General features: G+C 45.9%; 1 protein-coding gene across 1 annotated transcript in view; it reads left to right on the forward strand.

Moving 5' to 3' along the window:
• The first annotated feature begins 6755 nt into the window (after window positions 1-6755).
• SEPSECS (Sep (O-phosphoserine) tRNA:Sec (selenocysteine) tRNA synthase) overlaps window positions 6756-12971 on the forward strand; it is a 43664-nt gene continuing 37448 nt past the window's right edge. The window contains exons 1-3 of the mRNA XM_070398531.1: window positions 6756-6989; window positions 7923-8077; window positions 12650-12768. Of these exons, the coding sequence (XP_070254632.1) occupies window positions 6876-6989; window positions 7923-8077; window positions 12650-12768 (388 nt within the window). The 5' untranslated portion in view covers window positions 6756-6875. The remainder of the gene's footprint in view (window positions 6990-7922; window positions 8078-12649; window positions 12769-12971) is intronic.

Below are 12971 nucleotides of genomic sequence, written 5' to 3' on the forward strand. Positions count from 1 at the left end.
AGCCAGATCCTGCCATGCTTCTTAAGAGACTTGTCATTTCCTACCCCAAACATTTTAGAACACATGTGAATGGAATGACAAAGGGATGTGGTCATTCTTTGTGTATTTGCATGTGCCACTGTAAACCATCTCCTCAGAGTACCCTCATCACATGAGGTGTCACCTCTTCGTCCCTGGTTCCTGCCCTCTCTCCTCTCTCCACCTCTGGGTTTATTCCGCAACCATCACATGATAAGCCATCATTGGGACCCATTCTTATCATTTATTCACTCAAACATGTTTCTGAATGCATGCAATGTCCTAGGCACATGCTAGGTGCTAGGAAGAGTAGGTAAAAAGTCAAGCTTCTTGTCTTCCAGAAGCTTCTAATCCAGTTGCTTACACAAGTAATCTACTCATAAAATAATTTGGGGGAAAATACGTTTTTACTTCAAACTAGGTTCCCACTTTGATAACGTGGTCAGGGAAGGCTTCTCAGAGGAGGTGACATTTACAGTGAAGGAAAAGCAGGAGCCCTCCATGCAAGATGAGAAGGGGAAGATCATTTAAGGCAGCAAGCACAGCTTGGAGGCGGGAAAATAAACATGTGGTGTGTTTCATATTCTGCAAGGAGGTCAATGGGTGGGAGCCCATCAGCTCGAGGGAGGATAGCGCTCAATATCAATGAGGGCCAGACCTTACAAGGCCTTTTAAGTCCAGGTGAAGAGTCTGAATTGTATGTTTAGTGTGATGGGAAAGAGTTGAAGGATTCTAAGCACGGGAAGGATGTGATCTGATGGATACTTGAAAGATAATTATCTCTGCGGAGTGGGACAGGACGGGGATGGGAGATAATACACAAAAGTGGAAGCAGCCAGGCCACTGAGGTTGTCCTCTGCCGTGGGGAGATGGCAGAGGCCTGGACTAGGTGGTTGTGGGGGAGGTGGAGGTGGAGAGAAAGGGGTGGGTGAGGCCTGACAAGATTGCCGATCGATGAGATCTGAGTGGTGGCGGAGTGGAGATGTCTGTGATGACTTTTGGGTTTTCAGAATCAAGGAATCCTGATGGCAGTGATCTTTTCTGCCCATGGGATTTAGTGGGCTTGCTGACTTAATAATATACTTTGGCAACCTGTCCTCTCTACATTTCTGGCTATATTCTTGTTACTCCATCCACATCCCAGTGGACAGAACTTTCAGGCTGCATAATTACCTGCCTAAAGCCAGAGCTCGAGATGGCTCTTGGCTCTGACAGTGGGGGAAAGTGGATAAGAGCATAGCCTACAGGGCCAGACAGCCTGGTGTGAATCCTGGCTATTTCCCTTGACTAATGGTGCAGTCTCACCTGGCTGCTCTGGGCTTAGCCCATAGGGTGGCTGGGAGGATTGGAAGAGCTACTGCAGGTAAAGTCCTCAGGAGCAGCACCTGGCATGCAGGCTCAGAGTTAGCTCATATTAGTGTAAGTCAGAGGGACCAGGTGCTTTTGATCTGCCTTCCTTCTACACCAGCCGTGGGCAAACTATGGCCCTCGGGCCGGTTTCGGCCCGTTTGAAATGAATAAAACTAAAAAAAAAAAAAAGACCGTACCCTTTTATGTAATGATGTTTACTTTGAATTTATATTACTTCACACAAACACTCCATCCATGCTTTTGTTCCGGCCCTCCGGTCCAGTTTAAGAACCCATTGTGGCCCTCGAGTCAAAAAGTTTGCCCACCCCTGTTCTACACCCACCTGTACAGCAGGATTTAGTCCAGCGGTTCTCAACCTGCATATTAGATATTTACATTACGATTCATAACAGTAGCAACATTACAGTTATGAAGTAGCAATGAAAATAATTTTATGGTTGGGTCACAACATGAGGAACTGTATTTAAAGAGCCAGAAGGTTGAGAACCACTGATTTAGTGCTTCGAGGCATCCCCAAAATGGATCTAATAATCCCATAGTGGGTTAACAAAAAAAAAAAAAAAGATTTTACTAAGTATTTCATAGGGACATGGGGGGATGGGGATGTCCTCTACAGCAGTGGTTCTCAACCTGTGGGTTGCAACCCCTTTGGCGGTCGAACAACCCTTTCACAGGGGTCACCTAAGACCATCCTGCATATCAGATATTTATTTTACGATTCATAACAGTAGCAACATTACAGTTATAAAGTAGCAACGAAAATAATTTCATGGTTGGGTCACAACATGAGGAACTGTATTTAAAGGGCCAGAAGGTTGAGAACCACTGCTCTAGAGTGTACATTTCATTTCAAAACCCAATTGGAAATCTGGCCTCTTCTCTCCTTCCCTGGGCACCTGCTGCATATCCCCCCCCCCCCACTTTCTTGCAGTTTTCCTGGCCACTGGACCTGGATTCTCCCTCTCATCTCACCCTTAGTTTTTTTCATGGAAACCATAATTGGTTTTGCTAATAGTGTGTGTATGTGGGGGTGAGGGAGGGAAGCATATAGCAGAAAAGAAAAAAATGGCTAAGATTTTATCTTAAGAGTTAGTAAAAGAATAGAAAATAAACCCAAAGAAAGTAGAAGGAAAGAAATAATAAAGATGAGACCAGATTTTTAGGGAAATAGAGAACAAAGCGAGAATTAGTAAGATCAATGATGAAACATTCTAGAAAATACCTAACCAGCACACCTCAAAACTGTCATAGTTATGGAAAAGAAGGAGAAACTGGGAAATTGTCATAGACCAAGGACACTAGCGAGACACGATGACTGAAAGCAATGTGGTATCTTGATTGGCACATCAAAAAAAAAAGGCAAGCAAAAGTCCAGTACAGTGGAGCAAGTAGCTTCAGGTAGAACTGATTGATGCCAAGATCAGTACTAGCGGCAAGTGAGAAACAAAAATTTTGTTAATTGTCCTGAAGTCTTGAAAAAATCGATGTCTTTACCCATTTGGTTTCTTTCCTTGCAAGACCAAAGCATTACAAGGGCTAGTGCAGGGTCTGAGAAGACCTATATAGTTGAAAGATATAAGGCCTTCAATTATAGCTTTGAGCCCTTGCTTTGTTTCTGACATTAAGGGATATTGGGGTGTTTGGGCAACAGTTTGGTAGGATCTATCTACTCACTCGGTTCTACCCCAATTATTTTTTCTGTGTCAGTGGACTTTGAAGGTCAGAGAATGTCAGGTTCGATGTTAAGACCATTATCTGGGTGTGTATTGAATATAATGGGGAAGGCAAAGGTATATCAGGGCAGACACAACTTGGTTATGAACAGAAAACTTCTCTGGAACTTTAAGAAGTAGTTCCTCTGTTGAACATTTAATATTACAATTCCACTTGCAGAGTAAGTCTCTCTTTATTAAATTTGCAGGGGTGAAGTCCCATAGAGTAGGAAGGAATGATTCTCATTCAAGTGCCCAAGGGTTACAGTTAAGGGCTGGGAGATAGAAAAAAATATGTGGGTGATTTGAAAGATGGGAAGAGGTAGAGGAAAGATGAGGGGTTTAATGTAGTAAGAGGAACACCCTTACCTATCAGGAATTGATGAATGTGACCATCTATATTTGTTGAACTTGAGTGTTTAGGGTAAAAATCAGAGTATTGGGAGCTTTTTCCTTCTCCAGAGCGCATACATTGATCAGAATTGAGGGATTTTCTTTACCTTGGTTTTTCTAAAACTGGACATTCTTTTTTCCAGTGTCCCTTCTGTTTACACTATCTATGCTGTCCTTGTCAAAATGGTGGCTTGGATAGTGGGCCACTTAAGCTGTTTAATCTGCAAGATCATAGTTTATTTTGGATTCTATCTCATTTTTATTCTAAACCCCTCTCAAAATGTTCTGACAGGTATTTTAGTTCAGGCAAAGGTGCTATTGGTTACCCCAACAAAGTATGTCCAAATGAATGCCAGTCTGGAGAGAACTGCAAACTCATTGGTCTCTAAGGCCGCTCCAACAACAGGCTTAAAGGGCCTGGGCCTGTGTTCCACCCTGTGATTCTGCTTCCTATGACAAACAACACTTGTAGGCAGCACAATACAAAATAGAAGTACAAAAGGGAGCCAACAAGGATGAAAAGGAATAGAATGATTCTACCAAGGATGCCTAACAAATGGGAACCAATAACAAAACCCGGGCACCAAATTTAGAATAAATAGCTGAGGAACTCAATGCAAAGGCAGCAGAGTTCATATCCAGCACTGACATACCACGAGGGCACAGACTTGACAAAGCCACAAGCAGCAAGGTACAAGGGGCCTCTGTGGGTACCTCATCTGGTAGAAGGCTGGACAGTGCAGACCATATCTCCATGGAGTCTTCCGGGAAAACTGTGGAAATAAACGGAGACCAACCAAATAACTAACAGATTTTTAGAGCTTTCTAGAGCAAGGGAGATAGTCACTCTACTTGCATTGGGACAACTCAAAGGCAGGCAGGGCAGTGGAAAAGCTTTATGGTAAAAGAATGAGGAAAAATTCAGGTGTGCTCTGGTTGGCGGTTATAGGCAAGGAGAAGATGGAGGTTGGTTAAAGAAATGAACATCGTATGTCATTGGTTTGGGGGGCATATTTGGCTTTCTCTGGTTGGTTCTGAGGTGGAAGCAGGTGAAAAAGTTGGGAAACTGGCAGTCATGGACCGTGTTCTAATTGTTCTGGGCAGATTGCTGCAGGGGTTTCGGGTTGGCTTCTTGGGCTACTTGCTGCTGAGGTTGTGGGTTGGGGTTCTCATCTAGCCCTTGTCCATTTGTATAATCAGTCTATCAAGGTGAAGATGTCATTGAGAAGTTAGATTTCATTTAATCATCATAACTATCTCCTCCATGTTCCTCTTTTACAAACGAGAAAAAGCAAAGCTCAAGGGACTATGAATAATGCATCCAAGGCCATACAACTAGTGACAACAAGCAAAATTCAGACTTACAAATGTTGGACCTATTTTTAAGGTCCATCTTGTAAAGACCATAAAATTATTCTGATGCTTCCCTATCTGTTAGAAATAATAGGTACTCAAAATTTTTCATTGTATGAGTGAATGAGTGACAATAATTTTGGAACACTTCTTTTGAAATTGTCTCCACAGCCAGCATTTTTTTTAAAAAAACTTCAATGATGGCATGTCTTGATGGATTTAGATTTTGGAAACAAACATTTTTCCAAATGAAGACTGGTGAATAATGTGAGAGAAACTGCTGGCTCAAAGCCTAGTGTGTGCATTCAGTAATGAGATGGATCTTGGGCTTTTTGCATATCCTGCATGTGATCTACAAAGCAGCTTTGAAGGCTTTTCCAAAAGAAAAGTTGTAAAAATAGTTGCATTTTGGGAATAAGATCTCAACTTTTCCAAAGTTTGAAGGCCAATGCTTGTTTTTTAAAAAATAAGCTAATTCCTCACTATTTTTGAAATTTATCTTTCTGTGTAGTTTTACAGTTCTCAAATTGTCCACATCATTCAACAAATATTGGTTGAACATCTATTATGTGTTCAGTGTGTGCTTTGAACACAGATATGAAATATAGCCCTGTAAACTAGGAGCTCCAACTCTAGTTAAGGAAGACGTTAAGTTAACAACTGAAATGCAATTGGATAAGTACCATGGCTGATAAATGGCAGGATGCCCTGAGAACATGCAGTAGGAACAGTGGTGAGTTGGTACATGTTAAATCACTGACTCCTGGTGGGGAGGGGGTAGAGAGATAAGGGCCTGATTTTCAGCATTTGCTGGTTTCCATGGTGTAAATACTCCCCCATTTCAAGCTACCAACATGATGCCACCTAAAAAGGAAGTTGGATAGAGAAGTGCAGCAGCACACCATTACATCCCATTTCCCCTATATAAATACAATCGACGTAAATAATGTCAAAAGCATAGGTAATAGTAAAACACTTAGGAAGTGATGAGTTCGAGCATTTGTTACTTTTGCTTTTAATACAGTTAACTTAATTATAAACTTATCTAATTTGTTGTTAAAGAACAGCTACATTTAAAAACCAGCTCACAACATTACTGAACATTTAACCATCAGCTCTTGCAAGCAAGTGGGAACCAGTGCAAATGGGCTCTAGCAAGCTCCAGGACAAAAGCAATGTCTGGAATTACTGTAGATTCACCTAAAGGGAAGATGGTAAGGAAATCGAAGGCAGGGATTCTGCCTTTTCATTTCTGTATCTCCGGCACTTAGCATTAGGTTGTTGAATGGTCAACGTAAATCATTAATGCAGATTTAAAAAAATTGGCCCTGACTGTATTCTGGGCACTATTCTAGGAGCTTGGGAGTGGGGGTGGGGGTGGGTATGGCAGTAAAAACCAAGTACCTGTCTGTAGAGAGTTTTCATTCGTGTGTGTGTGTGTGTGTGTGTGTAATGACAGATGTCTGTCATATAAGACAAATGTCTGTCATATAAGGCTGCGGGAAGTAGGGTTAAAACTTCTGTCGTGCAAAGGAGAAAAGGAGTGAGAATTGCTTTTCCTAAGAGTTGTGAGACGTATGAAGGTTGAGTGAAATGTCCTGGAATCTGGGAAACTGAAGCACAGACTCGGCGCAAATCTCACCATTTCAACAGGACTGGGACACAGGGTAACTTAGGACATTTTTTCTTTCGAGACCCCCACGCAGTGGCCCTTCCCTTTCCTCACTCAGCCTTTCCGCGCGAGTGCAAAGTCCTTCAAGTCCGGCTCAGAAAGCCCAAGGATTAACCTGACCAATCAGAGGCAGGGAGGCGGGGCTAATGTTCAGCACCCGCGGGAGCCCGCCGCGCATGCTCCAATTCACCAGTTTCGGGTCCACTTTCCGGGCCACTTTGCGCAGGTGCGAGAACGAGACGCAGAAGTTTGGCCCTAGGCGTTGCCGTACCGTCCGGGCGGCGAGTGCCGTCCTGGTTTTAGTGGGTGTTCGTCCCGGTGTCAACTGTTCTAACGCCACCTTTGCTACCGCCAATATGAACCCGGAGAGTTTCGCGGCCGGTGAGAGGCTGGTGTCGCCGGCCTACGTGCGGCAGGGCTGTGAGGCCCGCCGCACGCACGAGCACCTCATCCGGCTGCTTCTGGAGCAGGTACCGAGGGGTCGGTGGCCGCCCGCCGCCGCGCCCCCCGCTCCGCTGCGCCCCCTGTGGCTGCCGCGTCCAGCCTCGCCCGCTTCTGGTTGCCGGCCCAGAGCTGCCCCCAGGGTCTCGCCGCGGGGCAGGCGCTACGCCGACTGGCTGCGCTCAGCTCCCTCTCCACCTCGCCGCGCCCCCAACCGGAGAGTGCATTAGGGCGTGTGCGGGGCTGAGATTGTGAGTCCCGTTGCGTGTAACTTGGGGACGCGGAAGCGAGTGGAAGTCCCGGTTGGTTTACTTTTTTGTTTGCGGAAAGGGCAAAGGTCGCACCTCCCGCCTTTCACTCTTGCCCAGAACTCGGGGAACACGTGTTCATAAGTCACGGTATATACCAAGGGCTGCCTGGGAACATCACAGGGCACGGCATTTCCGAATTTAATCTCACTCAAGTTTGGCAACCTGTAGCTTTTTTTTTTTTTTTTTTTTTTTTTTAGATCCCCCCCCTTTATTGATTAAGGTATTACAAATGTGTCCTTATCCCCCCCATTGTCCCCCATCCCCCTCACTCATGGCCTCACCCCCCCCACCCCCCCGCCGTGTTTGTTTTAACGGTCTGGTTTGAAGAATCTTCGTTGAAGATAAGGTTTTACTGGTTTTCAGTAACCTTAACTTACTGCAACTTTAAATCGGAGTAAATCTCATCGCTTTTATTTATTCCTTCTCGAATCTGTAAGTCATTGTAATGTAGTGTAACATAAACGTTCTTCCTAGTTGAGGGTTCTTCATTGTGCTGAATTTCTATCTGAATTTTGGACAGCAAAGGAGCATGGCAAAATGACACCTGGGAAGGTTTTAAAATGCATCGAGGTGCATTCTAAGGAACGACGAAACCATCTTAAATAATAATTAAATTATAATTCACTATAATTACGTGTTTTTTGTTTTAAGGGCAAATGTCCAGAGGATGGTTGGGATGAAAGTACACTCGAACTCTTTCTACATGAACTGGCGATCATGGACAGCAACAATTTCCTGGGCAACTGTGGCGTGGGAGAACGGGAAGGGAGAGTGGCTTCGGCGTTAGTTGCTCGGCGTCATTACAGGTATTTTTTTTTTTTTCAAATAACCTGTGAAAACATTGCTTTCCTTACCTTTTTTTTTTTGCTAAAAACAATGGTGGCAGTATTCATCATATTAGATTATAAAATGTCTGTTTGGAATCTATTCCCTATTCACATGGGCATGTAAACTTAGATGGGACAATTTAATCTGAGTAGGTGCTCTTCAAGACAGCAGGGTAAAAGTTCTTGTCAGGTTCTCGGTAGTTAAACACACTGGCTCTGTGTTCTGTTAAGAACAATTAACCTGTCCTAACTGGTTTGGCTCAGTGGCTAGAGCGTTGACTAGCGGACTGAAGGGTCCCAGGTTCGAGTCAAGGGCATGTACCTTGGTTGCGGGCACATCCCCAGTAGGGAGTGTGCAGGATGCAGCTGATCGATGTTTTTCTCTCATCAGATGTTTCTAACTCTCTATCCCTCTCCCTCTCTGTAAAAAATCAATAAAACATATTTTAAAAAAACAATTAACATAATAATCCTATTATTTGTACGAGTTTAAAATATCTTAAGGTTTTTTATGATTTTCCATGTTTCTTTTCTACAGTTGCAAGTATTTTTAGAGAATGATATATAGATAGAACTATAAGTCATTGTTTATCTACATCTAAACTGAATCCCATTTTATAAGCACCTTGCTTTGTTGTGATAGATGTAGGAAAGGGTATATTAAATTTAATATTAGATTATTAAGTTACTCTTATATTTTTTCAAAAAGCTTTTCATCAATCCTGATAACCATGTAATTGACAGTGGTTTCAAATATAGTCATTTCTCTATTCTACCTTTCTGTGAAATATAGGTAAACTCTAAAATGAAAACTCCTGTCTTCCATGATTTAAAATTTTACTGAAGTTTGACAACCTCTAGGTTTAACAGTCTGGTTTGAATAATCTTAGTTGAAGAAAAGTTCCATGATGATATTTTCTATCCATAGTTGAATTTTTTTTCAATCAAAACCACCAAACTTCTAGTTGAATTAAAAGGTTCAAACTTCAAGTTATAAAATAAATAAGTCATGGGATGTAATGTATAGCATGTTACCTATAATTAATAACAATGTTTTGTATATTTGAAAGTTGCTAAGAGAGTAGATCTTAAAAGTTCTCCTCACAAAAAAGAAAAACTTGTTACTGTGTGTGATGATGGATGTGAACTAGACTTGTTGGTGATCATTTTACAATATATACAAACATTGAATCATTATTTTGTATTCCTGAAACTAATATGATGTTATATGTCAGTTAGAGACCCGGTGCACGAAATTTGTGCATGGGACGGGGCGGGTGTCCCTCAACCTGGCCTGCATCCTCTCCAATCTGGGACCCCTTGGGGGATGTCCAACTGCCAGTTTGGGATTGGGCCTAAACTGGCAGTTGGACATCCCTCTCACAATCCAAGACTGTTGGCTCCTAACCATTTGCCTGCCTGCCTGCTTGATTTCTCATAACCGCATCTGCCTGCCAACCTGATTGTCCCCTAAACGCTCCTCTGCTAGCCTGATTGACACCTAACTGCTCCCCTGCCGGCCTGATGGCTCCCAGCTGTCCTCCCCTGCCGGCCCGATTGCCCACAACTGCCCTCCCCTGCTGGCCCAACCACCCCCAACTGCCCTCCCCTGCTGGCCCAACCACCCCCAACTGCCCTCCCCTGCTGGCCTGGTTGCCCACAACTGCCCTCCCCTGCTGGCCTGATTGCCCACAACTGCCCTTCCCTGCCAGCCTGATCACCCCAACAATCCTCTCCTGCCAGCCTGATCGCCCACAACTGCTCTCCCCTGCCCGCCTGGTCGCCCACAACTGCCCTTCCCTGCCCGCCTCATTGCTCACAACTGCCCTCCACTGCTAGCCTGTTCACCCCCAACTCCCCTACCCTGCCAGCCTGATCGCTCCCAACTGCCCTCTCCTGCCCGCCTGACCCCCCCACAACTTCCCTCCCCTGCTGGCCCGGTGGCCCCCAACTGCCCTCCCCTGTCAGCCTGTTCACCCCCAACTCCCCTCCTCTGCCAGCCTGATCGCCCACAACTGCCCTCCCCTGCCGGCCTGATTGCCAACAACTGCCCTCCCCTGCTCACCTGATCGCCCACAACTGCCCTCCCCTGCCGGCCTGATTGCCCACAACTGCCCTCCCCTGCTCGCCTGATCGCCCACAACTGCCCTCCCCTGCCGGCCTGATTGCCCACAACTGCCCTCCCCTGCCAGCCTGATCACCCCAACAATCCTCTCCTGCCAGCCTGATCACCCACAACTGCTCTCCCCTGCCTGCCTGATCCCCCACAACTGCCCTCCCCTGCTGGCCCGGTGGCCCCCAACTGCCCTCCCCTGCCAGCCTGTTCATCCCCAACTCCCCTCCTCTGCCAGCCTGATCACCCACAACTGCCCGCCCCTGCCCGCCTGATCCCCCACAACTGCCCTCCCCTGCTGGCCCGGTGGCCCCCAACTGCCCTCCCCTGTCAGCCTGTTCACCCCCAACTCCCCTACCCTGCCAGCCTGATCGCTCCCAACTGCCCTCTCCTGCCCGCCTGACCCCCCCACAACTTCCCTCCCCTGCTGGCCCGGTGGCCCCCAACTGCCCTCCCCTGTCAGCCTGTTCACCCCCAACTCCCCTCCTCTGCCAGCCTGATCGCCCACAACTGCCCTCCCCTGCCGGCCTGATTGCCAACAACTGCCCTCCCCTGCTCACCTGATCGCCCACAACTGCCCTCCCCTGCCGGCCTGATTGCCCACAACTGCCCTCCCCTGCTCGCCTGATCGCCCACAACTGCCCTCCCCTGCCGGCCTGATTGCCCACAACTGCCCTCCCCTGCCAGCCTGATCACCCCAACAATCCTCTCCTGCCAGCCTGATCACCCACAACTGCTCTCCCCTGCCTGCCTGATCCCCCACAACTGCCCTCCCCTGCTGGCCCGGTGGCCCCCAACTGCCCTCCCCTGCCAGCCTGTTCATCCCCAACTCCCCTCCTCTGCCAGCCTGATCACCCACAACTGCCCGCCCCTGCCCGCCTGATCCCCCACAACTGCCCTCCCCTGCTGGCCCGGTGGCCCCCAACTGCCCTCCCCTGCCAGCCTGTTCATCCCCAACTCCCCTCTGCCAGCCTGATCACCCACAACTGCCCTCCCCTGCTCGCCCACAACTGCCCTCCCCTGCCGGCCTGATTGCCCACAATTGCCCTCCGCTGCCACCTAATTGCCACCAACTCCCCTACCCTACCAGCCTGATTACCCCCAACTGCCCTCCCCTGCTGGCCTGATTGCCCACAACTGCCCTTCCCTGCCGGCATGATCGCCCACAACTGCCCTGCTCTGCTATGACCCATCTCCTCCTCCAGGCCCCACCTCTGCTGTGTGCATGGCCATCTTGTGACGGCCATCTTGTGACGACATGAGGGCGTGATGTGTGAGGGAGTGACGCCACCTAGGCTATTACTACTACAGATTATATGTGTCAGTTAAAAGAAAAACCTTATTGCAGTTAAAACTAACGATAACTAATGTATAACTTGGGTGAAAAATTCATGTTAAAAATGAGCTGATAACAGTTATCTGTAAAAAATGCTTTGTACATGAGGTTTTAGTGGTAATGAAGTGTGACACTAGTGTTCTGTGATAATTCCAATATGCAGAGTTTCTGATCTATTTAACTATAAATTACAAATAGATTTTTGATTTTGAATATTCAGAGGTATTTTTAAGCAGTGTATACCATCTAATTTAAAATGAGTGGATTAGCACATGCATTTTCAAAGAATGGATTAAGGCAATATTTGAAATATCAACTCATCTCCATTGGAACTTAGTCTCCTGCTCTGGTTAGGGGAAAAGGAAAGAAAGAAGAGAATTTAACGCTGCAGATATTTTGCTTTTCTATTGTTGCACAGCAAACCTCAAAAACATAGTGGCTTGAAACAGTCATGTATCATCTCCTAGTTCTGTGGGTAAACTGGGCTCAGCAGGGTGATGATTACTTTGGGTTTCTCATGTGGTTGCAGTCAGATGGTGGCTGAGCGTTTAGTCACCTGAAGGTTCAACTGGGCAGTTTATCCAAGTTGGCACACTTAGGTTGTTGGGAGCCCAGTTGCCCTCTCGATGTGGCTTTGCCTTCTCCCAGGAGGGCATGTGGAGTACAAGAGGGAGTCCTCAAGAACAAGCCCTTGAAGAGCCTGGGTAGGAAACTTTAAGGCTTCTTATGCTCTAACTCAGAAGTTCCAGATATCACTTCTGCACTTTCTTTCTGGCCCAGCAAGTCTCTAGGCTTGACCAGATTCAAGTGGAGGGAATTAGACTCCATCTCTTGGTGTGGCAGTACAATATGGGCATAGGGAGAAAAGGAATTAATGGCGGCCAGCTTTGGAGACTAGATAGGAGAGCAAAATTGATGAATTTATTTCAACATAATAGGATATTTTCATATTATTAATAGTTTATGCAATATATCTACATTAGTCAAGTATTACCCCTGGTATTTTTTTTTTTTTTTTTGGTTATTGCATTGTATACTTATACAGTGGATTACTTAGAACATTGAATATTTTTGTCCAGTTGTTGGCCCATTTTTTGCTTAGGTTCATTCATGGAATTGGACGATCGGGTGATATTTCTGCTGTGCAACCAAAAGCTGCAGGTTCTAGCCTTTTGAACAAAATTGCCAATTCTTTGGTCCTGGACATCATAAAGATGGCTGGTATGTACTGTGTTAATCATAATACTTTTGGCTGACCAGCCACACAAACTTTGCCTACTTTCTTTTATTAATGTCTCTTTCAAAAAGGATACAAATGATTTTTGAGAAGACATATCTATCTATATATATAAAAGGCTAAGCGACCGTCTGACCAGCTGGTAGGTATGACGCACACTGACCACCAGGGGGCAGATGCTCACTGC

This window comes from Myotis yumanensis, unplaced genomic scaffold (genome assembly GCF_028538775.1).
Source record: "Myotis yumanensis isolate MYYU_CA2020_CCGP unplaced genomic scaffold, mMyoYum1.0.hap1 SCAF_1, whole genome shotgun sequence".
NCBI lineage: Eukaryota > Metazoa > Chordata > Mammalia > Chiroptera > Vespertilionidae > Myotis > Myotis yumanensis.